The 27,486-nt window shown below is 40.2% G+C and overlaps 2 protein-coding genes across 5 annotated transcripts; both read right to left on the bottom strand.

Moving 5' to 3' along the window:
* Positions 1-1,500: 1,500 nt before the first annotated feature.
* patl1 (PAT1 homolog 1, processing body mRNA decay factor) lies at positions 1,501-16,417 on the bottom strand. 4 transcript variants are annotated; one of them, XM_040186758.2, is made up of 20 exons: positions 16,164-16,417; positions 15,155-15,260; positions 14,398-14,607; positions 13,485-13,745; positions 12,654-12,742; positions 12,334-12,414; positions 11,751-11,951; positions 11,325-11,426; positions 10,560-10,646; positions 9,910-10,127; positions 9,580-9,724; positions 7,377-7,494; positions 7,200-7,297; positions 6,302-6,361; positions 5,291-5,436; positions 3,793-3,952; positions 3,182-3,307; positions 2,301-2,392; positions 1,987-2,163; positions 1,501-1,851 (listed from the first exon to the last, which is right to left on the bottom strand). In XM_040186758.2, exons 1-19 carry the CDS (start codon positions 16,176-16,178, stop codon positions 2,010-2,012), a joined length of 2,469 nt encoding a protein of 822 aa, XP_040042692.1. In that variant the 5' UTR covers positions 16,179-16,417; the 3' UTR covers positions 1,501-1,851; positions 1,987-2,009. The 4 variants fall into 4 exon arrangements, with proteins under 4 accessions (XP_040042692.1, XP_040042689.1, XP_077936314.1 ...); XM_040186755.2 differs by having other exon boundaries at positions 2,014-2,163; XM_078080188.1 differs by having other exon boundaries at positions 13,485-13,739.
* A 2,481-nt stretch (positions 16,418-18,898) lies between these two features.
* Positions 18,899-27,243, bottom strand: ndufs8a (NADH:ubiquinone oxidoreductase core subunit S8a). Its single transcript, XM_040187114.2, has 8 exons — positions 27,046-27,243; positions 26,306-26,361; positions 24,887-24,952; positions 24,054-24,143; positions 23,707-23,815; positions 21,608-21,671; positions 20,235-20,363; positions 18,899-19,522 (listed from the first exon to the last, which is right to left on the bottom strand). The coding sequence occupies exons 2-8, from the start codon at positions 26,346-26,348 to the stop codon at positions 19,391-19,393; spliced, it is 633 nt and encodes a 210-aa protein (XP_040043048.1). The 5' UTR covers positions 26,349-26,361; positions 27,046-27,243; the 3' UTR covers positions 18,899-19,390.
* Positions 27,244-27,486: the final 243 nt, after the last annotated feature.

Genomic DNA, 27,486 nt, shown 5'->3' with positions numbered 1-27,486 from the left:
CCCGGACCAGCAGGTTCAGGAACAGCTTCATCCCTGCGGCTGTCATTCTACTGAACTCTGCCCCCCCCACCCCCACACATCTCCCTCAGTGACTGTACTTCCACCCTGGCTTGACTGCCACACACCCTCCTCCAGCCACTGAACATTTGCACCAGAATGTTTTTTTCTACCACTTATTACTGTATTAATCGTACTTATACCTACATACCTCTTAAATATAATATTACTAATACCCCTTTCACTTCATCTCACTTATTATCACCACTAATACTTACACCTCCACTTTACATATACTTATCATACCTAAACTTATTACCTCAATTGCTGCTATTCTTGTCCCAATTACTGTTCATATTGCATATCCATTTCTTACTGTTCATATCGCATATCTATTTCTTACTGTACATATCTATTTATTCACATATACACTTTACATATGCACATACTCTGCACTTTTTGCACTTCTGGTTGGATGCTAAACTGCATTTCGTTGCCTCAGTACTTGTACTCTGTGCAATGACAATAAAGTTGAATCTAATCTAATCTACAGAAGCCTGGAGATTTAAGTATTTCACTTCCGTTCACTACCTCCTCTCAATCCCAATTCAGTCACTGTGAGCATAACAAAAGATTTGAACACATTATATTGACTCCCCTGTACTCTCTGATGCTGATCGGCATGTCCGATGCGCTGTAATATTGTCAACACTACAAATCCTTAAACTAATTTTCATAACGTCATGTTTCGGCCCCCTCCAGTGGTGCGATGACGTAGCCTTCAGTGTCAGACAAAATAAACTGGTAACCCATTTACTAAAGAAGTTACTGGGATTGACTCCAGCCCCCCATATGAAGGATAAGCAGCTTTGAAGATGGATGATGTACTATGAGTATTGACAAGATTCACTCTTTTATTTCCATTAAATTTATGTATCTTTGTTTTCTTTACATCTTTATCGAGTCAGGTCCCTATAAGATGCAATCAATTTTGAAAAATGAAAAATGTTTTCAACTGATGCTTATTAGAAAACATCAGGGTATTTAGAACAATTGAAATCATAATATCACTAATAATAATAATAATAATAATAGTAGTAGTAATGGAATATTTTGATGGCTAATCCAGGTAGGCTCACCAGACACCAACTTTTTAACATAAATCTTCATGAACCCTCGACAGAGTTATGTCGACCAAATGCATTTGTTGCTTGTAGAAGATCTTGATTCAGCTTCTTTTGGTTCTGAACATGGTTTCAAAATGAAAAAATCTGGGGTAAAAAGTGGAAAAGTAGTGAGCTAAACAGACCTCTGTAGACAGCTGCTCATCTCTCAAAACAAACTACTGTATGCAATCACTCAGTGCTCATAGTGGCAGCGGTGGAATAAAAGAAAAGACATTTATGGATATTTTCCCCCCCAGAACTGTCCATGATGAGTATGACAAGAACGGGAAGCACTTAATGTTTGGTCCTAGCACTGTAAGATTGGACTGAAACAATACAAATAGAAATACTTTTTAATTTGCAGTTTCATCACAGGCATAATCGTAAACAAGATATTTAAAAATGATTTCATTATAATCGCCAGTCTGTTCCTCATGCGCAGTCACTCATTCACTCAGACAGACAGACACTCACACAGACAGTCCGGAGACTAAAGACAAAGAAAAACAAGGGACGAGAGATTCTGCGGTATTAAAATTCAATCCACGAGGGATTCACCTCCAAAGCACATGCACACACACGCACATAAACACACACATACATACAACACACAAAAAGAAAGGTCTGCATCCGGTAGGGAGTGAGTTGTGTTGATAGCAGTTGTAACTTCTAACTGGACGAAGTGATCCTGTGAGGGCAAAGAACACATTGTATTTGCATACTGTCTGTGCACATTGTGTTAATGTAACAGGTTAATTCAAGTGGCGGTTTGCTCCTAAATAAACACATCAAAACCATTTAGAACACAACGTGAATGCTGCACCTTTTAGTGTTTGTCCATGGAACTCACTGTAGCTTGTCCTGTAACAGATCCAGCCTCTGCCGATCGACGTAGCGGGAGAAGAGAGAGAGCAGGTTGGGAGGCATGAAGAGGGGGGGGGAGAGCGATGAGCTGGGGACGCTGAGCAACTCCCTCGTCACTGAAAACACCAACTCAGTCCTGGACAGAAGGTTTGTGGTTGGAAGAAGAGGAAAACAAAGTGTGAAGAGGAGAAGAGACTCGAGACGTTTTGTCTCAAGGAACAGAACCATTTTGGGAGGAGTCTGTAGGATGTGAGCGACACACCAGCAGCTTACCATCGATTGTCGTCCATGAGTTGACAGTTCGGATCAGTGCTTTGCATCCTCTCTCCTTCACTCAGGATCAGATAGAGCAGTGTCACACCAAACTAAAACACACACACAAACAAAGGCGTTTGCATTATAACCTGTAAATAAAGTGGATCCGTATATGGATTTTCCCTAATAGACATTCATAAAACAGGTGACATTGCTGGAGTAACGAAACAATATATCTAAAATAAAATGGTGAGTGGATGTTGATTCACCTCATTTACTCCATCTCCATTGTGGAGCTCAGTGCTCCTCCAGCTTATCTTTGATCTCTTTGTTACCTCACTGATTAATGCTTGCTGGGAGGATTGGCTTGTGTGTGGTTCTACACACTTTCATTTTGTCATAATTATTGGCACTACGTAAATTCCTGACCACCGATTACTACAGCAGTACAGTAATGAAGGAACATGTCACCCAGGGCAACGGTTGATGTGTGTGATAGTTTCTGGATAGCCATAGATTTACAATCGGAGTCCTGTCAGTAGATTGATTCATTGCTGGAGTTAGTCTCTCAATGGCAATGGTTGTCAATTGGAAAATATGTAAGATTGACAGCCTTGTCCTTTGAGATCATGTATCATGATGATACTCTCACAGTACTTGTATTCTCTAACATCAAACTCTGAAGCTATTTTAGGATTGGACTGAGCAGGCATCAGTATGCACAATTTGCTGAACTACAGTGCAGTGTTCAAATCAGTGGTCAATATCAGTGCTCTTGATATTGTAGCGAAAAGGTTATCAGTTATCAGTTTGACTAGAGGATCAACTCGCTCTCATCTTTTCTCCATTAATGACTTCCTTTGTATTTTAGATGATTGATGTGGTGATTGTGTCTGTACCTTGTTGTGCAGTACTGTAGCCAGCTGGCCCTCACTGCCCTGAAGCTCCTGGAGCAAGTCTGTAAGAGTGGAGCTTGACAATGACTGGATCACTGCAGAAACCGGTTCAACTAACCAGCACAGCACCTGAACGGAAAAGCAAAGGCAGAGAATAAAGCCAGCTGCTGGTAGCAGGAAGCTTATTACACTACTTCAATTCCATTGTCTAGGAAACATGTTTTATTGAATTTGTTCAGTAACAGGTGTCCCTGTTAAAGTGAGGTGAAGGTGAAAATAATTGTCTGCTTTAATTGCCATAATAATGTGTTAATAAAGATGTATATAAATCAGATATTCCTTTATTAGTCTCACAATGAGGAAATTCACAGCGGCAACACAGTGGACCGATACATGGTAAAGAAACAATACAAGAGCAGCAGTAATAAGTAGGTAAAATATAATAATAATATACAAAAGAAAAGAAAAGGTTGCAAAAAAAGAACCACAATAACTAAATATACTAGGAACTAAATAAATAAATGTACACACTTACATATATAAGCAAGTAGCAAAATAACTTCTAGTCACAGTTCCACTGGAACGGTGTATAAAAATGATGTTGCACCAGTTACCTGGTCCTGCTTGTCCTTCTTGGCCAGGGCAGGGAGATTACGGGAAATCGCCATGACAACGGCGGCGGCCTGCGGTGAGGGCAGGAAGGGGAGGAGCCTGGAGATGAGCCGCTTGCCCTTCCTCACTGACATGATCATCACACACTGCTCATCATTCACTCTTATTAAAGAGGAAGAGAAAATGATTAGCACACACACACACACACACACACACACACACACACACACACACACACACACACACACACACACACACACAAATTAATATCACGGTATTTTGCTAGATTCGGACGGTATCCCGGTATTTCTGTTTTCAAGTAAACACATTAATTCGTTTTCTGATCTAACGCACGTTGGATTTTGAAAACCAAAAACCTTGCAAACAGACACCGCTCCTCTCTTGGGAAAGTTGTGTTGGTGCATCTCTGGTCTATTGTTTTTGCTCCTGTAAAGCTCTTTTTTGTGTTTTATGTGACAGATTCTTCTTGTTGTGATAATGGGCAAGCTGTACCCAGCATGCAGTTTGGTGATGTAATTTTATAAATGTACAGTTATTAGTGTTACAAATTGTTTATGTGTCACAATAAAACACCACAGTAAAAACACCACGACACAAGATTTTGTGTCGTGGTGTTTTACCCTTTTAAAGAGTGTTTGTTGTAGGTTATTCAACATATAATGTTCAGTGGAAGCCAGAGCGGAACCAGAGAGGTTGTGAGGTGCTGACGTTTTGGGAGCCAGTAAAGAAGAACCCATACCCATCATTAAATCAGCACGGCTAACTAAGAAGCCTCTAATGCATTTATTTAAAAATACCATTTTAAATTCATCTCATAGCACTTGGTTATTTCTTAGCTGTACTTAGATGGGGCGTATACATTTATTTAACTTCCGCTTCAATGATGGTAATAATTTAATGAATAAGCTTCAAGTGAACATGGGCGTGTGTTTCGGAGTGTGTAGTATAGAGAACAAGTTCTGACATTAAAACAAATCCTGTTAAATTTTCTGATTTGTATTTTTCTTTAGTTCAAGGAGCAACCTGTACTTTCTGAAGTATTTTTGCAGGTGAATTTGCAGTTCTGTTTTAGAATAAAGGGTTGGAAATTAAAGCTTTTTAATGCTGTTTTTTTATCCGATTCATCGATTAAATCAAAGAAATAATCGATTATCAAATTAATCGTTAGTTGCAGCCCTACAAAAAGTACAATTAAACAAGTGTATAAAATAAAAACTTTGTGATTATTCATTATTTTTTAAGATTTAGTCTTTAGAAGACAAACATTCATTAAAAAGCAACATAGTAACAACAACATTCATTAATTGCCATAAATAAAGGTTAATTGAGGATTTCTTTTTTTAATTATTGAGAGCCCTAATAAATATATATAAAAAAATACACTGCTGAACTACATGCGGCTGCAGGAGTGTGTGTAGGAATATGGCTTGCTCTTGTAGTTATTCCTATGTGTCTATTTGATCTACCGCACCAGCTAACCTGTTGTCCCACTCCTTCTCCCGCAGAGAGTTGCACAACTGTGTGGTGTTGGTTTTATGCCGCTCCAGAAGAGCCTCCCTGTCCTCCTCTGGCGCCTGTACAAAACGTTTTTCAAAGTCTTGAACCTCCAACAGCATACTGTACATCTGTTGGACAGAAGTAGACGAAGAGGAATAGAAAGGCGTAACTCAGACGGACATAGGATCACGGTGCTCATTACAGAAATCCTTCTATAACACATTTGATTTTAGATAGGAAACAAGTTTCTGTAATGCTAACAGCATCTAAAGAAAAATTCCATTTTTATTTGAGATGGAAGTACCTAATATTTGTTGGGAATCCTCCGGGAAAATGGCATAAATCCTGTCCCAAATTCCAAATAACTGCCAGTGGACCAACAACATTAGGTAAATATGGGGGAACCACATGGAGATCAAAGTATAAGGATTTATGGGTAAATCTTACTATCAGTCGCTTTGGATAAAACCATCAGCTAAACGAAAGGTTATGTAAGGGCTGCTCAAATTATGACAATGGGGACACATAATACAAAAATAAATTAGTGGTGTACCGAACCCTTTTCTATCCATGATCTGTATGAATCCCCCATGGGCGTTAGGCATGCACGTGAACTCTGTTCATTTTTTTATGAATTGTGTTTTCATAAAGAAAAACTATAAATTACTAACAATTTACTGACTTCAGAGGAGTTAAAACTATTTTTGCCTTGTATCCTAGCTGTATAACCAAACAAAATACGGATCATCAATTAGTATCAAAATACTGTAAAAGTTATGCTTTTCTTCTTTTGTGCGAATCTTTGACTTTAATCCCAACTGGGTTTTAGGATCCCTTACACAAGTAACATCAATGCGTATGATTCATCTGCCAGAATGATGAATCAATCATAATTAAATTGTTTGAATCAATCATAATTAAATTGTTTGAATCAATTATAATTAAATTGTTTCTTTAATGTTTGTGCAGTTTGAACAGCCATCAACGTCCTACCTTCTCCACAGTGTAGAGGATCTGTCGCCTCTTGTTCCACACCTGCTTCTCTCTTTTCTCCTGCAGGTAGACAGAGAGAAAAACCAATAAAGACTTCAAATTGAAATTGTATTATCATTTGTTCTTTAAAATAATACACAAGAATCTGGGTAAAGAATCAAACACTAGATTGCATTTTTCAAATTTGTCAGCACTTCCATTGATGGATTGATAGATAATAAGCCCCTGTGCATCTCTTGCTTTCACCAGCCAATATAAAACAGATTAGTCACAAACTATTTTAGTTTGTTTATCATGTTTCCATAGCCTGACACCTATTTACCGATAAGTAACGGATTAATTATAAAGACAAACGCTCAAAGTGATGTAACACATCACATATTTTTATCAGGTTAGGGGTGCTCTGGTCAATTAGCCAGCATTCATTATCAGCTGATATTTGTTCCTAATGTTTTGTTCTTTGTAAAAGGCTGATCTAAACAGAGGCTCCTGTTTCAACTGCTTAATTTATGTCCAATTTACAAAAAAGTTGCAAAATGACATATTGCAGAAGAAGACTAACATGCAGAAGCAGTCAAATATTGTCTTGGTGTAACCCTTAACTTCCCAACTAAGAATCAGTCACTGTGCAGCGGACTCCACAACCCTCTATACTTGTATGGATTTCTCCCCCATCTTCCTAGATAGCAAAGTAAGTAGCAAACTGTCCTCCTGCAGTTAGAGTTAGACAGTTAGAGACAATGGATCCTGTCTATTACTGTGAAGAAGCTTTGTCCTACCCTATGCCTCTACTGTACATTATAGGAATATGGGACTTGAGGAATTAATGCTGTTGGATTAATGTCTAACAAAACAAGAACACTATTAAAAAGTCAAATAATAAATCCTAAAAACAGACCTCGTCATCTGTGCGGGTTGTCACCACAGCATCAATCATCTTGCGAGGGTTGTTGACGCTGGAGACGGTCAGCTTCCCAAGAGAGCCTGCAAACTGAACTGTTGACAAACGCATTCATTAGAAGTCTCCGGTATCACATACTATTGATAACACTGCATGCATTCCATTGTCCTTTACCTGGTCTGTAGGTGTGTTCAACCTTGGCGACCTGTGGAGTTATCAGTTTGGTCGTGTATTCCTTCTTGCTGCTGTCACTCTCTCTGTCTTGACGTTTCTCCATCTTTTCATAGTAATTCTACATGTGCAACGCAAGCATCATTATCTTGTTTTCACGCAATATCAGTTACACAATTTATCAACTAGAGGAACAAATTTTTGACATTACAGAGAGAACCAACGACAATAGAAATACAATTGGACCTGTAGCAGCATCCTCGTAGTAAAACCACAGATGTCAGCCCGCTCATGTGAATAACAAGCTTCCCTTATTGACTAATTTAAAAAAAGTCCTCCATTAGGCGATAAGACAAAGATCTGGTACAAAAATAACACTTTCTGTAACACGTGGTAAAACTCTACATACAGTGATAAAGTGTGCCGTTACAATGACAAGATCATGGAGCAACAGATGTCCCACATAGAGCTTTATTACCAGTCCAGGCGCTTTTCCAAATGATTCCACAAATGTAGCTTTAGTTTGGTCGTTTAGAATCGCTGTGTCCGTAACAAGAGTACCATGTATACTATCATCATCAGTATCATGTTTTGAGTGCACCTTTACATACATACTTGGTAAACTCATTCAAATAACCCAAATCAAAGAGAGCTAAATGCTAAATGGATCGACAGGACACAACTTGGTTTTTTTTAAACTCAACAAAGCGTATACACAAATTACATTTATGGAATATACTATAACAGGAAACCGATTAATTCTTTGATTTGAGGCTTTCTGGGAACCTAATTATTTTAATGATATCGGACTGATATGCATGTGTTCAGGCTATCTCTAGCCAACTTTAAACTAAAATAAAACATTTTGTCAGTACCTGTGTAATTAATAGGTGCCTTTTCACCCCTTCTTCCGTGCGTCGACCATTTTTCTAGACTAGGGTCAAAAGCTACGCAAGGCTCACGCAGCCCGCAAGGCTGTGATTGGTCTGCTAACTACATCCTTACCGGAGTCTCACAATAGCACAATATCGCATTATTAGAACAGAGATTTTTTACGAGAGAACGGATCAGATTGAAGAGCTTTTGTCGGAAGAAATCCGTTAATATGACCACTTATACAACCCGTCATTGGCGGACTATAAGGACGCGCGGATGGCCTCCAATTCATGGAGGGAGATCTCCACAAATGTTGGTTTGTGGAGAAAAATACGTGGAGGAAAATATGGGACAAATATATCCACTAGGGGTGTAACGATTCATTCACTGAATTGATTAATATTCCTGCGATCCAACTGAATCGATCTGTGCTCCGCAAATGGGCATTTCGGACGACATACATCGATTACAAATCGATTGAAATGGTACATAATCGATTGTATCGATACTTGGAAACTGCACATTGGATTTAAGCACAAAAACGGTATGGATGTGTGTTTGCATCTCACGGAATCGAATCGTTCTAAATTAACCCAGATCGTCCATGAATCAAATCGGCAAGCATGAATCGCGATTTCAATCGAATCGTTGTTAAAAGGAATCGTTACACCCCTAATATCCACGGAGAAAAGGCGATGAAAAGCATCTGTGGCGATGCGCAGGGCAATAAAGTCTGATATATAAACAAACAAACCAACAACTTCCACCCACAAAGACATCACTCTCTAGGTCGTCTTGGACAAAAAACAGTACTCCACCTGTTGTTCTGGCGGTGAATTGCTTTGCAACACACGCAAGCCTTTTGGAACCATGAATTGAAACGAGTGCGTCGACACAAGACAAGACGCAGATGCAGAAGCATGCGCCAGCCTTAACATTTTTACCTTCATTGGACCAGAGATCTGAGCGTCTGCCGTCTTAAAAGCCAGTTGTTGGCGGTCAGATTGTATAAATATTTGGCTGTTAAAGCTCAGTCGCCCTCAACTCTGCTGTATTTAGCAAACGGAAACCAGGTGCATCTTAATAAATTAAAATATTATTGAAAATGTATTTATTTCAGTAATTCAATGCAAAAAGTAAAACTCATAGTATAGCAATTTTTTGTTGATTATAAAATATATAAATACAATAAATTCATCGTTAGGGCAAAGAAGAAAACCATCAATACGACCGATGTGCGTAGTGTGTATTTGTAATTGATAATTAGATATTTTAAGCTCTCCTACAATGAATGTTAAGAACAGGGTTACTGGTGAATCTAAAAACCAACCTGGTAGTAGTAGTCGTCCAGATAAGGGTCAGTACTTTGCAGCTGCATCATCTGGATCTTGGTTACCCATTCCTTCTCTTTCTGAGTCATTAGGTTACTGTAGGGGTCCCTGCTTCGCCGGTCCCCTCCAGTCCTGCCGCGGTCCCTGAAAAGGAGGCAAAGAGACAGAAGAACACGGTCTAAGCAGTGGCCTTTGGAATGTAACTAAAAGCAAAAGCTGCCTTTTTGTTGAGAGTATGATCTTAATCTGTAACCTGCTCAAGTGTGTCTTTGTTTGTAGTACATGTTAGTCATTGCTAACATGTACTGTATGAACACAAACTCGCTTACCCTCCCCGGCTCTGCATGCGCTGTGTGAGCATCCGGCGGTGCTGGGGGTGAAGGTGGGTGGTGTTATGCCGGATGGGTGGCGTGTGGTTGAGGTGGCCGTGAGGGGGCGGGCCCATTCTGTGACCAAGTGGAGGAGGGGGCCCCCCGAAGAATGGCCTGAAACCACTACCAACAGGTAACAAAGGAGGCCCAGGTCCACCGCGAGGAAAACCAGCCACCTGCAGAGACAGACCAAGTAACTTACTCACTGTGAGAGAATAATTCACATGGTTAAGGAGGGAATTATTGAAAACATTGGGGCTGCTGTGTCAGTATTACTTTGAGAAGCAGATTCTACACCCATCACTGGTTCAGCAGGTTTACACAATATCAACTCTTATCAAACCTAGGGTTATTAACTAGCTAATGAGACAATTTGTACTAAAAGGATCTGCTTTTCCCCTTTTGGTATAAGTGTGTTTCCTGGTTCCTAGAGCAATGAGGAGTTATTATAATAAAGAATAATACTTTCCTTGCCCCATAATTTTGGTTCTCTAGATTACATTAACAACCATATTGCTCTCATCCCAGGGTATCAAATTATAACACTTAATTAAGAAACCAGGAGTCGTATGCAGCAATTTAAAAGGGACTGTGTGTATGATACCAACCTGAGAGTTGAGCAGCTGAGCATGTTGAATCTGAGACAGGACTGTACCAACTCCGGGCGGGAACGGACCACGACACAGCGGAGAGTTCTGAACAAAAAATCCAAATAAACGTCATAACACTAAATAATGAAAATTGACATTGGTTTGTTCCTCTCGTCTACTCCTTTTTAAAAAGAAACAATTATTTGCCAATTTACCAAGAGTTAAATTGGAAGAGCTAAACCACGTATATTATTATTTTTGTGCTTTCCCTCCCCGCAGGTTTCTGTGGATGTCTGATTATATCTGATGGTAATCCTACTGTACACCTGTCCTGCTACTCTTAATATTTTGAATAATTTCTGTTGTATGAATTGAAAGTACATATTCTAGGCTATCCATTCTGTACACATGACATCTATTGCATTCTTTACATTCAAGGAGAAAGATCCACCTCTGCTGTTCGAAGTTTCTTACCCTTTTTCTCTCATCAAACGGTTTTTCCTTTTTTGGCTTGGGGGTTTTGTTGCATGTGTACAGAATTAAAAAAATTCACTGAATTGAAATAATGGGTACAAAAATAAATATTCTGAATTAGCATCTTTAATTTAGAGATTCAATGTTCAAGCTGCTCATGAATAAATTCAGAGAAACACAGATTTCTTGAGTTGTGCCCTTCCAATTAAAAGGAACCCTAGAACTCAAAAGAATTCTTTGATGTAATGTGTATATAAAGTTGAAAAACCAAGGAACCAAGGGAAGGATTGCGCTGAGGGAAAAACTCACAGCTATATTGAGGAGGGTGTTGGGTGACACACGCTCAGGGAAAGGAGGAGGGTATCTGTGCTGGACCGGGGCTCTCACATGAACCGCCGTGGGATGGTGAATCTACACACACACACACACACACACACACACACACACACACACACACACACACACACACACACACACACACACACACACACACACACACACACACACACACACACGACAGAGTTAACAGTGACAAAGTCAACTACATGTTAAGTATATACAACAAATGTGTGACTGCAAGATACCTAAACATGTGGAAAACTGATCAAGAAACACCAACATAATATTGCCAAACTTTTTATTGTTACCTTCAACAAAGGAAAATATTCTTCGAGATTGACAGACAGTGATAATAATCAGGCCCTTTCTTAAGACCTGAGATTTAGGATTATTCACCTGATGATTTAGAGCATGGCTCATTGGCTGTTTGGGCGGGGTTCCAATAGGCACTGCCCTCACCGGCGGGGACCCAATCACAGGAGAAGAAGAGCGTGGGGGTGGTACCCTCTCTGACAAGTCCCGTACTTCATCATTCCTAGACTGAGGAGGTCTTTTTGGAAGGCCCACCTCTTTAATTATAGACATTAGAGGACTATCCTGAGGACAAAAAGGGTGAATAAAATATTTTTAACATACATAACGGCACATATATTGTATCAATATCAACAGTTTACTTGAGCCATTTCCAAAGTGAACGTATATATTTCTGAAATTATATTTCTTGAATGGGGTATAGTCAGTACTGTAATGTAATCATGCTAGACTGGCTGGTAAAGTCGGGAAACTGTCAGGTGGACATCTGAAGTTACCAGTCATGAAAGAGGAGAGGGACACCAAGAGGGAGGGAGGAATCGGAGGCGATATAAACGGAGATTTAATACATTCATTGGTGAGGTGTTAATTAGATTAATTTGAATCTATGTTTTTAGACATGCTGTAATAGACGTGCGTGATCAGCAGAAGACTGAGTGTCTCTCACCTCCATGTGTGTAACCAGTCCAGGAGTGACACTGACAGGCCCAAAACCCATACTGTTCTCCCAGATACTGTGAGAGTTCATCTAGATGTAAATGAGAGAAAATATATTTTCAAATGAAATGAAATAAAATTTCAGATGAATGAAAAGAAACAAACTCTAAATGAATGTTGCACAAAATAAATTTCACAGCTTTAACTCCACTTTAAATCCAGAGAAGAAGCTCCTGATTAGTGAATTGTAAATAACATATGAACCATCGGTCCCCAATTAATATGTTAATAAAGCATACTACTCACGAAAAACAAACATTGAAAGCTAACCTGGGCCATCGGAGCAGTCCCTCTGCGCAGTAAATGCTGCTGTTGTTGGTAGCTGAGCATTGACGAGAGCGGAGGGCCAGGAGGAAGGCCTGAGTAGCAAAGGACAACAGATTTTAATATTATTATTAGTCTTAATAATATCCATTCGTGAATGACATGCATCTTCCTAGGCACCTGCCTACTTGGTATTATTCTGTGTACCTACACAGAATAATTCCAAGACACTATGAAGCTTGACATCAAACAGTTTCACCTATGTAAACAATCTCAAGGTAAAAGTTGAGAATATTTAAATCAGAAGATATTTCAAAATATTTAAAACTCACATATATGACTTTGGCATACTGAGATCTAGTGAGAATATAGTGTGGTTTGAACTGTTTAAAGAACAGCCTGTTTGATATAAGAGTGATCAAAGTCTCCCGAAAAAAGGCAGGCATGTGGAAAGGCTGCCAAAGCCTTGAGAGGGCAGAGATAGTCGGGCCCTGTCCAACTCCAGGACTGTCTTCAGGGATCACCATGTTAAGTGTAGAACGAGAATAGACTTGGAGCAGTAGTTCATAGTTCAACTAGCCAAATCAGATTTCCGTCAGTACTACAGACTATTCACAGCAAGCACTGCTTAGACATCCACATAAAATATATCTGGCCACATGCTCTAAACAAATAGTGGGCAGCTTTTCAAAAACACAGTAACCTATTCACATTCTGTTGGTAATACTCAATGTTCATGTTTCAGGGCAGATCTTACAAATAGCACATAACACATAACTCACACAGAAATTGGTAATCGAAGTTAGCAATACAAAAAATTATTGCATTCATTCTCACCTGAAGCAGAGGGCCCAGGAGGTAGCTCGTGCTGGGGGTGCTGGGGATGCTGGTGCGGTTGAATGGGATGAGGGATGGAGGAGGGCTGGGCCGGGACTCCGGGGCGATTCAAGCCTTGTAGAGCAGAAAGGCTGGAACGTGAAGAGCTGGGGGACGGACCAGGTCTCTCAGCTGCTCCGACCCCTGCGATGGCCGGGTCAGCCTCCAGAATGAGTCTGGCGAGGGACTCAGCCAAGTCCCCTCCCCCTCGATCATCTACATCTGAAAAAATTGTTTCCTTAAGCCTAGTTTAAGCTTCTGCGTTTGCAGAGCGACGCAAGGACACGCAGACGTAAAAGCCCCTTGCGTGCCTCCTGCAGCCCAGGCAATAAAGTCTATGATAAATAAATAAACAAACCAACGACTTCCACACACAAAACCCTGACTCTCTGGGTCGTCTTCGACAAAAACATGTTACTCCACCTGTTGTTCTGGCGGTGAATTGCTCTGCAACACACGCAAGACTTTTTGAACCATGAATTTAAACGACTGCGCCGACACAACGTTGTGTAAAGATGCAGACACAGAAGCATGCGCCAGCCTTTAGGATTTTCCAACCAGGTGTATATATATATATATATATATATATTATTCAAGATATATTATTTCTATACAAATAATATATTAAACAATCCGTAAGGGAGGAATCTTTGACAAGCATTGCGTTCAACTACCAATAAATTTGAAATGCTGCTAAACCAGATTTTAAACTTTTAAACATCATACCACTACCGTACTTAATTAAGAGATTATCTTAAGCCACCAAAATATCCAGCGCATTAGGGAGTAGTCCAGATTACACAGAAACTGAAGAGGAATCCTGAGTTAAGTCAAATGTCGCAGCTTCCAGCAGTCCTCTAATTGCATCACTAACCTGAAGGCAGTTCAGAGGAAGACAAGGAGAACTTCAGTGAAGAAAGGGGGGCATGGCCTGCTGAATGGAGATGGGTGGAGGTTGAGGTCTGAGCTGCGCCTAAATCAGATTCTCCTCCCATTCCCCCTCCTCCCAAAGCCAGCTCCGCGCCAAGCCCGTCCTTGTCTTCAAGCCCAGCGAGGCGCTTGTGTTCTTCCTGCCAGTCGTCATCTGGAAGAAGTGAGGGGCACAACTGTGGTTGTTTTATGCAGATTAATACTCTCCAATGCAATTTTGAGTTAGTTCTAAAGGACTATTTATTTATTTTTGGGGGGGGGGGGGAGGGGGGACTAGGGGGTTACTGTTTAACAATCCCAGTAATTGACCGACCAACCAGACATTTTAACAGCCCTCTACTTGGGGTGGGCAGTATACTGGTGTTATGTTAGGCCATGACATGGAATGTATGCAATGCTGTGTTTACAAAATGTTTTTGCATGTGTGGTTATGTGTGTGTTTATCACAAGACAAACACTTTCAAACAATTTGGCTTTAGTACATACACAAGGAAAAAATACAAACACCCTAAACACCCTATGAACAGCATATAGTTAGTCAAAACCTCTTGCTTTTTACTGTGTGAACAAATAATTAGTTTCATTTTCATATATTTGAAACATGTTTAAGTGTAACTTTTCTTTGAGCCTTTTCTTGAAACTGCACTGCACTGAAATTGAGTGATTATAAATAGGTATAGGAGTGGTAATGCATGACTTGCCGATGGCCCCAGCACCGAAGGTGTCATCATTGAACTGATCAATTTCATCTTCATCTTCTACCAGTCCCTCGTCTTCTTCCTCCAACGTACAGTCTTCATCCAGGGACTGCAAAGACACCAGGGAACAACGATAAAGGGACAAGTAACAGGGCAAATGAAATATATATGGTAAGAGAGTTCCTACATGAATGTACTTCTTACAGACCTGGTTTGATTAAAAGCTAAATTTACAACATTGTGGAATACAGCAATCTGGTACAAGAGAAAATTGAGCAGAGTGAGAATTCAGATGGACTAAACACCAGTCATATTACACTAACTTAAGTTGTACCTCAGTTGTAACTATAGTAAGTTGTACGTCAACACTGTATAGCGGTGACTGCGTAAAACTACATTATCAAGTTAACGTTAGGCGAATAACCCGTTCAGTAGTTGGCCAGGTCAGCTGTGACCAAGCAAGGTTCGTCACTTTCAAAACCCCGCAGCCTTAGACTGTTAAGAGACATTTATCTCACGTTATATATGCCAGCTAGTATCTCATTCTTACGGATTACACGAATACATATTACCCAGGACGTCTTCTCCGGTACACCCTATACACAACGTTAGCAATACAACTGGTTAGCAACCATGCTAACGCTGATGTTACATCACGCAGGACCCACGTCGATGGAAAACTGGTCCCACTACCCAATAAATAATGAATGCATTACGGTTTCGACCGAGCTTATAACTAGCACACATTTGCCTTTTTATGGAGGTTTATTATTTACTTAACAATAAGCGTATCCTTCGCTCACCTTCCTCCTAACTCATGTGACCAAGCAAGCGGGCTGCTTCACAGGCCGCCGACCTCGTTGAATTTAGTAACGTTAGCTAGTCGCATAAACAATAGAAACCCTGTCTCTCCACGTCTCGTATAGTCTGTAAATTAGTACCCAACTGTCTTTCAAATATATATAATTTTGTGCTGGAAGAGGGCATATTTGTCTTGTGGAACAATACTCACCTGAAATCGGAACATCTATCTTTGGGCTTTTGGGGGAAAAAAGTGCATCGGTAGCGAAGCGGCGCTCAAATGACGCAGTAGGCACGTCGTCCACGTGAACGTGCGTTGCGGAACGACGTGAACGAGCACGCATTTCATACGCCACTACTGCTGCCTGTGGTCATATTGTGAATGCTTCTTTCCACTGTTGGCGGGCGCATGCTTCTGCGTCTGCGTCTTTATGCACCGTCGTGTCGACGCACCCGTTTCAATTCATGGGTCTAAAAGTCTTGCGTGTGTTGCAGAGCAATTCACCGCCAGAACAACAGGTGGAGTAACGTGTTTTGTTGAAGACGACCTAGAGAGTCACGTCTTTGTGTGTGAACATCGTTGGTTGGTTTATTTATTTATCATAGACTTTATTTCCCCGTGCATCGCCACTGTTGCTTTTCATCGCGGACACATTTGTCCACAACTTTGTTCCCCTCGACCGACAAACCGGCGTTTGTGGAGCTCTCCCTCCATGAGTCAGAAGCCATCCGCGCGTCCTCATAGTCCGCCAATGACGGCTTGTAGAAGTGGTCATATTTACACATTCCTTCCGACAAAAGTTCTTGAAAACATTCTTCGTTATAATAATGGCGGTATTGTGCTGAAAACGGAAATGTGAGACTCCGTAAAGGATGCAGTTAGCGGACCAATCGCAGCCTTGTGCGCTGCGGGAGGCACGCAAGGAGCTCTTGTGTCCGCGTTTCCTTGCGTCTCTCTGAAAACGCAGAAGCATAAACTAGGGTTTAGAAATCCGAAGGAGTTACTACTTATTAAATATAGTTACACAGATAACATTAGAAACCATGAAAGAAACTGACCAACCTCCTTTTATTCTTGTGTCTTGTTTATTACCATTATCAGTTGTTGTAAATAGCCTAAAGCTTGTTAATATTTTTATTTATTTATTGCAAACATGGTCTAATCTTTTTAAAACCCTTGCTTTACTTTGTATAAGATTTAGCTATGTCTACTTAATAATCTCAATTTGTAGTCTCTAGGCAAGTAAACAGGCAAAACCATCACACGATAGTCGTTCAACACAAGTGTTCTGTAGATAATTGCCTCACAAATACAGGGCAGTTGCTCATGAGACACCAGAGAAGAAAAGGCTTGAACATTTATCTGGAGCTACTCAGCCTTGATTCTTGGAAAACTAATATTCCTACTGCTGTTATACTGTTTCTTTGAGTGTCGTTGACATCAGCTAGAACATGTTTGTTTTCTTTAGCAAGGGAAATAAGATACAGGGAGCACATGGGCTAGTAATGACAGAAAGCACCACCTTCCCCAAGTGTCCCCTGTGTCAGTAATGCTGACGCGGTATTTTGGATAGCGGTATTTATTTGTGTAATGTGTACTTTGCATTATTGTGAAGGGTAAGAAGAGACAACTTGTGTTGTTTGTTTTGTCTTTTGTCCAGTCTCTCAATTCCTTGCACCCATTTACTTGTGGCGCGGTTTGTTTCATTGCACATTTAGAAGTGAACTTCGAATTAACTGTTTTCCTAATATTTGTTAGATTTAGTAAGATTATGTTCCGACACAATGGAGTTTTGTATAGTGAGGGTTTAGGAGAAGTGCACAACAGAACACCGCTTGTGTGTTGTTTTCTGTACAGATCAATGCTAATAAATTTGTCTTCTCATGCCTGGTACACAAGAGATTTATTTTACCTGTATTTTAAATACGTATTTCAATTACTTGAGTATTTTGTTATTTGTATGTTACAGGGCCAATTAAAACATCAAAAGTAATTTGTAACAAAATACTTTAGAAGGGAGTCATTTTGTATTTAGAATACTTTCTCCACAAATTAAAAAAAAAAAACAGTTACGTCTTCAGATCGTTAAGTTCAACGGAATTAGTGTCCAGGTAAATATGTATCTGAGTGCGACAGATGTCAACTAGCTTGATGTATAATTTATGTCGTCTGCCTACATAGCTTATTGTATACAGTGCATCCGGAAAGTATTCACAGCGCTTCACTTTTTCCACATTTTGTTATGTTACAGCCTTATTCCAAAATGGATTAAATTCATTATTTTCCTCAACATTCTACACACAACAACCCATAATGACAAAGTGAAAACTGTTTTTTGCAAATCTGTTAAAAATAAACAAAAACATAACATGTACATAAGTACTGTATAACGTTGGACTGCAGTATCTTATGCGCCTTATAATCCGGTGCGCCCTATATATGAAAAATGTTCTAAAATAGGTCATTCATTGAAGGTGTGCCTTATGACCTTGTTACAAATCATGAGTGATGAGTAAGTGCGAAAGAGTTCCTCCAACTTTTGAATTTTTTGGTTAATTTTTCCACCCATAGTTATTCACCGTAAAGTACGGGATTTTTTGAGGTATGTGAAGAATTAAATATTGAATATTAACTTTCACAATTTTATTTTGTTGTGCTGAACTATTGATACTATCCACATGAACCTCATCCTACTTTCATTGTTTGGGAAAAGTACAACAATTTAAAAGCATTATGAATCATTTGACAACGTAACACAGTGACCTTCAATGGTCACGACTAAATTTCATGGTGGCCATCCTTCCCTTTACGGTAATGCTTGATGTACATAATTAAGAAAATAAATAAACATCCCTCTTGACTCAAGGCCCACTTACTAGCTTTTTCAACACAAGTCACAGTCTTCATTCCTTGAGATGACAGTCAAAACTATCACACTCAACACAGAGTTTCCCCCAGGATTTTATTTCTTGAGTAAGGGTGGAAAAAATACAAAGAGCAACTCTGCACTGATGTCCAAGATATTAACATTAATCCATGTATATTGGTGTATGACATCTTACTTCTATCTGCAATCATTGAACAGAGCCAATTACTGCAACAGCAGAACCTTTCAGTCGCATGGGACAGTGCAGACGCATCCATGTGGATGACGACGGCATGCTGAGGCAGATGGACTGCCACACACTTCAACACACAGCCATCATTCCACAATAAATATGTAATCCACAACAGATTGTAAAATCAGAAACATAGTTCAAAAAGGGGATGACTTTGAAACCAGAGGAAATAGGTTGGTGATGTTTGATTTGAAATAAAAGAAAATCCCTCTCTGAAGCATAGCCACAGCTGAGTATGTCTCTTACAGTATGTACAGTATGGACGTATGTGCATCAGGTAGGTTATTCTTGTATGTGCTGACTGTACACTGTGTGTGTTTATCGGTAGAGGTAATCAGCTTGTAGGTTGGCAGCTATCTCTGCCTCCCACTTGTCCCCGTTGTTCAGGAGCTTCTCCTTGTTGTAGAGCAGTTCTTCATGCGTTTCAGTGGAAAACTCAAAGTTAGGCCCCTGAAGAAAGAAGACAAAAGAAGAAAGGGACCAGAGGGAAGAACAGGATTAAAAATAATAGAGCAGAGAGCACAAGCATGTTGAGAATAATTGCATTCAGGACGGACAAACAATAGAGCGTAAAATGTTGCAATCATAATTTGCTTTTTGGTTCCACCACATATTCTGGAATTAATTTGCACTTCAATACAGCAAACTATGTTTTGACAGAATCCTTATCCGGTGAATATTTGTATCCCCCGTTGGTAGTACGGCCTTCCTTTCAGCACACAAACACCGTTCAATTCTAAAAGAAGCTCCTAACCAGCAGTTCCGCAATAGCCTTTGTTATTATACGGGTAGATGAAATCCAGCGTTCTGATAGGTTGAGAGTGAGTCACAGGGGGTGTGCATTATTCAGCGATAGTCAGCGATTCAGTTCTTGGTGGTATTTGCTCCGTGGCAGTGGTGATGTTTTTCCACATTACGAGAAGTTAAAGGAAAACACCGCCCGTCCGAGTAAAACAAAATAAGGGGATCTAACGAGAATAGCGTGTCAGGCCTAACAACACCCCCGAACCGTTGGCCCATTATTGGACGATAAAGTTCAGCCTCTCATACCTTATTGCTTAAATACGTCATAATGTCGACATCTACTGGGTGACCATTAGTATCACATTGAGGGTATAAAACTTTAGGAGTGTGTTGTAACACAAAGGGATCATACACGCACCTCTACAATGGCGTCCACAGGACACGCCTCCTGACAGAAGCCGCAGTAGATGCATTTGGTCATGTCGATATCATAGCGAGTCGTCCTTCTGCTGCCGTCACCACGAGTCTCTGCTTCAATGGTGATGGCCTGGATACAAACATAGTTAATTATTAAGAGACATGCAGACAACGCTCTATTTTAGACATTTCTCTAATTTGGCTCTGAGACTAGGGCTGCACGTACACTGGTTCAAACGATATAAGATTTACAAACGGTATGAATTCCTCACGTTCCGTTCATGCCGGTGTTACGCCATAACAACTGCGTTGCTCTTCGGCAGACAGCAGGATTTATTATTACACGTCATGGAGGAGCGTCCAGCGGTCGGAGCGACTTCTCTTATGTGTGTTGAGGTTGGGTCATGGTTATAACTTCATACAGACAATGAATAACAACAACAAAGACTCTTTAACAGGGTAAAACACCACGACACAACAGCTTGTGACACGTAAACAATTTGTAACACTAATAATTGTACATTTATAAAAATGACCCAGCCAAACTGTATGCTGGGTAAAGCTCACAACAAGAAGTGACTCTGTTGATCCATGAAAACACTGAAAAGAGCGATACAGGAGGAACAACCAGAGACCAGAGATGCACCAACACAACTTGTGCCCAATGGAGGAGCCAAGTCTGTTTGGACGGTTTTCGGTTTTGGAAAATCCAACGTAAGTTGGATCAGAAAACAATTTATTGCAAAGTCTGTCGAGCCGCTGGTATTGCCTCTGGTGGCAACACTAGCAGCCACAACAAGCTAATACGCTAAAGAGCTAACATGCCAGCCAGTTGCGAGCAAGTTGGCCAGCGAGCGGCAAACAGCTGATCGGGTAGCTGGCGGCCCTTTTCTGGGTCAATGAATTAATGCGTTTCCTTGAAAAAGCAATACCGTCATATACCGGGATACTGTCAGAATCTTAAAACCGTGATATGGATTTTCGGCCATACCGCCCAGCCCTAACTGAGACTAAATAGAAATCAGACAAAGACTTGTTACCAAACATTGTAACTGTGTAGTGTAATGTAAAGCCTAGTTTATGCTTCTGCGTTGCGACGCAGGCGCAAAAGCCCCTTGCGTGTCCCTTGCGTGCCTTTTCACATTTCCTTGCGTGCTACGCAAGCCTCCTGCAGCCCGCAAGACAGCGATTGGTCTGCTAACTGCATCCTTTCCGGTTTCATAGCGCAATACCACCATTATTAAAACGAAGAATTTTTACGAGAGAATGGATCAGATTGAAGAACTTGAAGACGCATGCGCCAGCCTTTAGTCACATCACAAGATGAACATGATGCAATCAAGTCATGTGTAGCGCGCGCGTGCGTGTGTGTACCTGTGCAGGGCAGATAGCTTCGCACAGCTTGCAGGCAATGCAGCGCTCCTCTCCTGAAGGATACCTGGTGAAAAATCACAACGTGGACATTGTTGCTCATACTGCACAAAGGACCCCAAACATAATTCATCCCGAGAAATTCAAAATAAGACTTATCCTTAAATTAGCGGAGCTTCGTTAGACGCTACTTCTAAAAAAGGCGTATTAAAACAGCAGATAGGAACCAGGAAAAAATAATTAAAATAAAAGACTTTTATTGTGAATAATTTATAGAGAATAAAAAAATGATCTAAGCTCCACAGGCTCTCATTTAACCATGAAGAATATCTCACCACTAACCAATCAGACAAGGGAAACAGAAATATGGGACACAGCTGTTTTATGATCTGGCCCATCAATCACAAAAGCTGGATGGGAAAGATAAGTCATTGGGCCAATGTCATGAAGCAACAGTGTAAGCTCATCACTGTCAGAGAGTCTATGTGTACCGTAGACATTACACTGCTGTTTCTGTCCGAGCACCCCTTCGATCTCCAAAAACATCATAACAGCAAGCTACGTAATCTGCAGGTAGCAGCTTTCTTTATATTACTATTCTTGTAACTCTTGAAATTAAATCAGCTTCTGTATAAATTCAGAGGCAGTAAATTGATGAAGATTACATTACATTTAGGGCTGTCAACATTAATCTATGAGACTAATGTAGCCTAGAGTAATGCAAAAAAATATTTAACGGTCCCGGCAGTAAACCGAAAGTTGACCGCAGAAACAAAACGGCCACTAGCTGCAGTCAGTTACATCAAGATGGGGAGAGCTTTATGCATCAGAAGTAAAACAAACAGTAGTGCGACATACAGCAGAGAACTGTGCAGAGGAATTACTACACGTGTCAAACAGAAGGGGGGTGAGTAGCCGACAGACCACTTAAAGCACCGCTATGCTAAGCTAACTGCCAGGTTACTTCTATCTCAACATCTAACGTTACTCTGCGCGGCACACAGTCTGCTGAGGACCACCACTGTGTCCCTAAAAAACTAAAACGTTCTGGCTAAATGTGGGGAGATTGTTGGCACTTCAAACACGGCCGTGAAATGATGGAGAGTTGAGAGCAAAGTGCACGAGGACAACAGGAAGAGTCGGTAGTTCAACATGTTCCACGCGGTGGAATTCTGCCTCCAAGATGATCAAAGGTGTGTAGTTTTAGGTTAAAAAAGTAGGGCTGCAACAACAAATAGATAAAAATCGATTATTAAAAGTGTTGGCAACGAATTTCATTATGGATCCCTTGTGTCGCACGATTATTACGCCACTCAATAAGTTGCGGAGATGCGAACGGAGCAAAAATAAAGAAGAGACGAGCCGACGTAGAGGAAAGCGCAGCCAGCAGCGCCAGCAGCTGTTGTGAGTCACATGGCCGGCAGGCAGAGAAGTCTGTTAGAGTTAGAGACAGAGTTAAGTCGTCCAAGGTGTGCGAACATTTCACACTAAATGAACTAAAAATGGCGAAATATGCAAAGATGGAGAGTTGAGAGTAAAGTGTATGAGGACAGCAGGGAGAGTCGCCAGTTTAACCGGTGGAATTCTGCCTCCAAGATGATCAAATGTGTGTAGTTGTGTTTAAAATAACATATAATCACAATTAAACAACAGTGTCTAAAATACTTTCTAAAGTGATTACTTATTACTTTTAAGATTTAGTCTTGAGAAGAAAAACAAACATTATTTATAAACAACATTGTACCAACAACACTATTCATTAATCGGACTATTTTAATGAGGCTTTTTTTGTGTTTAATTAGAGAGCATTTCTTTTAGCCTGATAAATCAGTATATCATGATCATTTCATTCCTGTCTCGTCTTGGGTTAGTCAATACAGCGATCCAATTGATCATAATAGCAGAGCACTGTTTCATATTGAAAAGGGGGAACACAATTAGACTTTTCCTAAAATGATAGTGTTGTCAAATGCAAATGTCCATAATTGTTAAAAAAAAACAAAGAATCCGTGTTTCAATGGTTATTCATTTTTCGTCATCTAAAATAATGTCATTTTTTGTAATATCATACTAATAAATAATATCACACTGGTTAACCTCACCTGCGCAGTGCGTGTTCTCCTCTGAAGCGAGGTGACAGTGGCCCCTTCTCAAACGGGTAGTTGATGGTGGCGGGCTCTCTAAACAGGTAGCTCATTGTCATGCCCAACCCTGACATTACAAAGAAGGTTTCATGTTGAAATAAGAAAAATATATATTTCTCTTATGGTTATATACACTCTGTGATTGAGTTTGACACCCAGCCCTGCCTTATGGGGTACAATTCAGGTTGTATTCATTATTATTTGGCAAGACTACTAGTACAAAGGTCTAAAATGAAAGACCATTTGTTTGTTAAAATGGAACATTCCCACATGTATGTTATGTGTAAGTGTGACAGTCAGCTGACCTCTGAAGAGCTCAGTCCACAGTAGCGTCTGAGCAGCTCGGTCTGTGATGGACTTCATGTCTGTGGGGATCTCTTGGGCGTTCACATACTCTGAATACAAGAACACAATCAGGTCGGTGAGCTGGTGTTGCTGGCAGTTAGTAACTGACGGTTAAAAACAAGAAAACGGTTAATATTTTCCTTAAAAATCTAATGAATGCAAAGCTTTTCAGCAACTGACAAGAGTTTGGAATATCGGAGTTTTACAGTAGCACTTGAGAACACGATACAGAATTCCTCTCTGAGCAACTCAGCGCAGTGCTTACGTGTATTCACAAGGCACCGTAGCCAAATGAAAAGGGACCACACTGTGCAGAGAGTTCTCTACTATATTTTGTCAATATTTCTGTATATCATTTTGGCAAAACTTTGCTGTTGTCATTACTGTTCCTGCTCTAGAAAAGTGATATTTCAAATACAAATATATTGCAATTATAAATATTTTTTTCATTTATTTATATTTAAAATGATAATTTGAAAAAACAACTATTATTTTTAATAAATCATAAAACCAAAACAATACATATGAGTGTGTAAATATTGTTTGTGCATGACTTCATAAATAGTCATAAATCCTGCTGCGTGACTTGTAATGAACACACTATTATAAATAGCTAATAAGAGTCAGGTTCAAATTCAGTCAGACTGTTTCAGCTTTCTGACTAGAAGGCATCTAGAACTTATTGACAGCCGACAGTGGGGGATTTTTTTTCTCCTCAAAAGACAATATTTGGTATACTTATTATTTCCAATACAACACATCCAGTGTATTTGTGTGTTATGGTGGTACTTACTGAATCCTTCCCTTTGTGTGGACACCCCAAAGGACCTTGCTAGAATCTGGCTGGACACAAAAGTGCCTGAAAGGAAAGATACAGTGAATTATTTAAAAGTTACTGCATCACATTGACTATACAACTGAAGGATAGTACACATGCTGTGTGAAAACATGAAAACATCTTCTATGACAAAGACATCTTGTGTTTGGTCTTCTGCTGAGCGCAGGCAGATCTATTTTTTCATATAGCTGCCATTGACACACCAGTGTGTTACAGTACGCGTAGTACAACACTAACACTAACAATAACACTAAGAGATACTACTTTGACAAAACCCCAAATACCTACAGGCCTACCGGTAATGTTGTACCGATGCACTCCAAGTAAGGCTGCCGGAATTCCCAAAAATAAATATATTTTCTTGAGATGATATATGTAAACTGTTAAAAGAGGGATTCAACTGTTTCCACATACCACTTGTCAATGACAGTAGGGGAGACTCTTAAAACGCATCAGAAGGCGTTTTTACTCTATGTTAAAAAAAAATTATTACTTTTTTTTATTATTAATAAAAATGTATTATTATATTATTAGACTTCCATGTCATTGATATACATTTCCTGGCCACAGGCTTTTTTTCTAATTTAATTTGGGACTTTGTTAAAAACCTGTTAGTAAGCACAGCGTAGGTTCTAAAAATGCCCCATTATATCAGCGGGCCTTTTTACACAGGCAGTTACACCACCACACGTGCATGCATACTGTGGGAGCTATTACTTAGTTATTTATTCTTGAATATAGTTTGCTTAATTATTTGGGTAATTGGATCACTGATTGGGTAATGCTGTGGGCACCTGGGGGTTACTTAGGGGCATAGTCAGGTGGGACCAGCAAGCACCTGGGTGACAAATGTTTTTTTACAAGTGACACAGAGCACTGCATAGGAAGGCAGACTGCTTTATTGTATGTGGTTTGGTGGCTTCTATGTAAATAAATGAGAAACAACAAGAAAAGAACGCCTGGACAATACCTCTCTTACTGCGTGAAAAGAGACCAAACTAGGTGCAGCAGTGGCCCTTTGACATTTAAAGATTTGTAGGACAAATGGCCATTACACACACTGTGCTCGTGGATGCGTACACAGCAGACAGAGCGCCAGCTGACAGCCTAGTACCTACCTACCTACCCCTGCAGTCAGCCGATCCGTGCACCTGACTTTGTCCTGATCTCACTATCTAAGCGGTCGTATTGGTACATGTCTTCGGTTTGCAGGTGGACCCCCTCCGTCACTCACTCACCGATGCTCTGTCTTGTTGTTTTAAGGTTACACTTTAGTTGTCGTTTTAACTGCAATATATTTAATAAATACATCTTTAACTACCATCGTATCAGTTGCTCTGTAATTTAGTATTCTGTCTGGCTGAGAGATCTTACCTGTCCTTGACGCGCAGTAAAGTGAACGCAACGGTGCAGCCATCGCGTCTTTGTAGCTGGAACCAGAGAAGAAACCGTTAACGTTAAACATTAATATCAAAACCTAAATGGCCCAAGGTTGATTGTGACAAATACCATTTGGTAATTCGTGACATTATAAGTTACAGTACAGAACCTGTAACATACGGATGACGTAACGTTACTTTTTTATTTTAAACCCACACACTTTTTTATTTTAAACCCACGCACTGCTGAAGACACCATACGCTTATGTTAATGATTCTAGTTAGTCTAATCTATAATCTAATTATGAACGAAAAATGAATTATTCACCGAACAAGTGTTAGGTTAACTTAAATTCACCATAATGTGGCGTTAACACGAGCAATTCACGCTGACAACGTTAACGTTAGATGTTAGCATGACATTGTTGAGCTAACAATAGCCAACAGCACCTTGCAAAACACACAGAAAATATCACTGAGAAACACCAACATAGTACTGTGCAAAGTTGATTTAAGGTTGTAACGTGATTCGTGTAAAGGAAACGCTAAGCATCAACAGCGGAGGAACAGTCACATAACAATGTTGTCAAGGACTTTTGCAGGTCGCGTGAGGACATTTAAGGGCTTTTCTGCTGTTTTCATCGTACAGTATGAAAAATAATCATTTTAAAATTTGAGGTCCCGCAATATCTTTAAAAAATACGAGTTTATTAATCTAAATCATGTTACACTCACCGAAAAGTCGCTATTTGGCCTTCTAAACCAGAACAGCGGACGATTTGCGCAACGGACCCTCCGTGTACCGGAAGCTTCTCACCGGCCTCCTTCTCTTCTTCGTGGGTTTAACGAGAACAGCTCCCGTGCGTAGTGTTACATTACTGCCACCCTCTGGCTTTAGTTTACTCCACCGTGTCCATCGGGTCACATTTCGAGTGACACCGATTGCGATAAGTGGTCGTTGCAAGGTTCCTTTGTCAGAACGGTAGTGTGCGGTGGTCGGTGGTGGGATCCTTTTTCAGAACGGCATAATCCGATCTCAGTTGGGTATTTAGCGACATGCAAATACCATGTAACGCCAAATGAGTATCTTCGTGACCGTGGGTTTGCCGTATATGTTTTTTTCTAACTTTATTGACAATCTAGCAGATCACAGCGACTTGCAAGTAGCTCAGCGTC

The sequence above is a fragment of the Gasterosteus aculeatus genome, chromosome 9 (genome assembly GCF_964276395.1).
Source record: "Gasterosteus aculeatus chromosome 9, fGasAcu3.hap1.1, whole genome shotgun sequence".
NCBI classification, from domain to species: domain Eukaryota; kingdom Metazoa; phylum Chordata; class Actinopteri; order Perciformes; family Gasterosteidae; genus Gasterosteus; species Gasterosteus aculeatus.
This window is presented reverse-complemented; position numbering and strand designations above follow the sequence as displayed.

Excerpts from the sequence above, each read along its gene's own strand:
- patl1 (XM_040186755.2), bottom strand. Across the intron at positions 13,746-14,397 it reads TTCCTCTGAACTGCCTTCAG|ATGTAGATGATCGAGGGGGA; the intron begins GTTAGTGATGCA and ends CAATTTTTTCAG. Across the intron at positions 7,495-9,579 it reads TGGACGACTACTACTACCAG|AATTACTATGAAAAGATGGA; the intron begins GTTGGTTTTTAG and ends TTGCACATGTAG.
- ndufs8a (XM_040187114.2), bottom strand. The coding sequence starts at position 26,348 with ATGGCTGCACCGTTGCGTTCACTTTACTGCGCGTCAAGGACAG. Across the intron at positions 24,953-26,305 it reads TTACTGCGCGTCAAGGACAG|GCACTTTTGTGTCCAGCCAG; the intron begins GTAAGATCTCTC and ends CTTTCCTTTCAG. Across the intron at positions 23,816-24,053 it reads GTGGACTGAGCTCTTCAGAG|GGTTGGGCATGACAATGAGC; the intron begins GTCAGCTGACTG and ends TTGTAATGTCAG.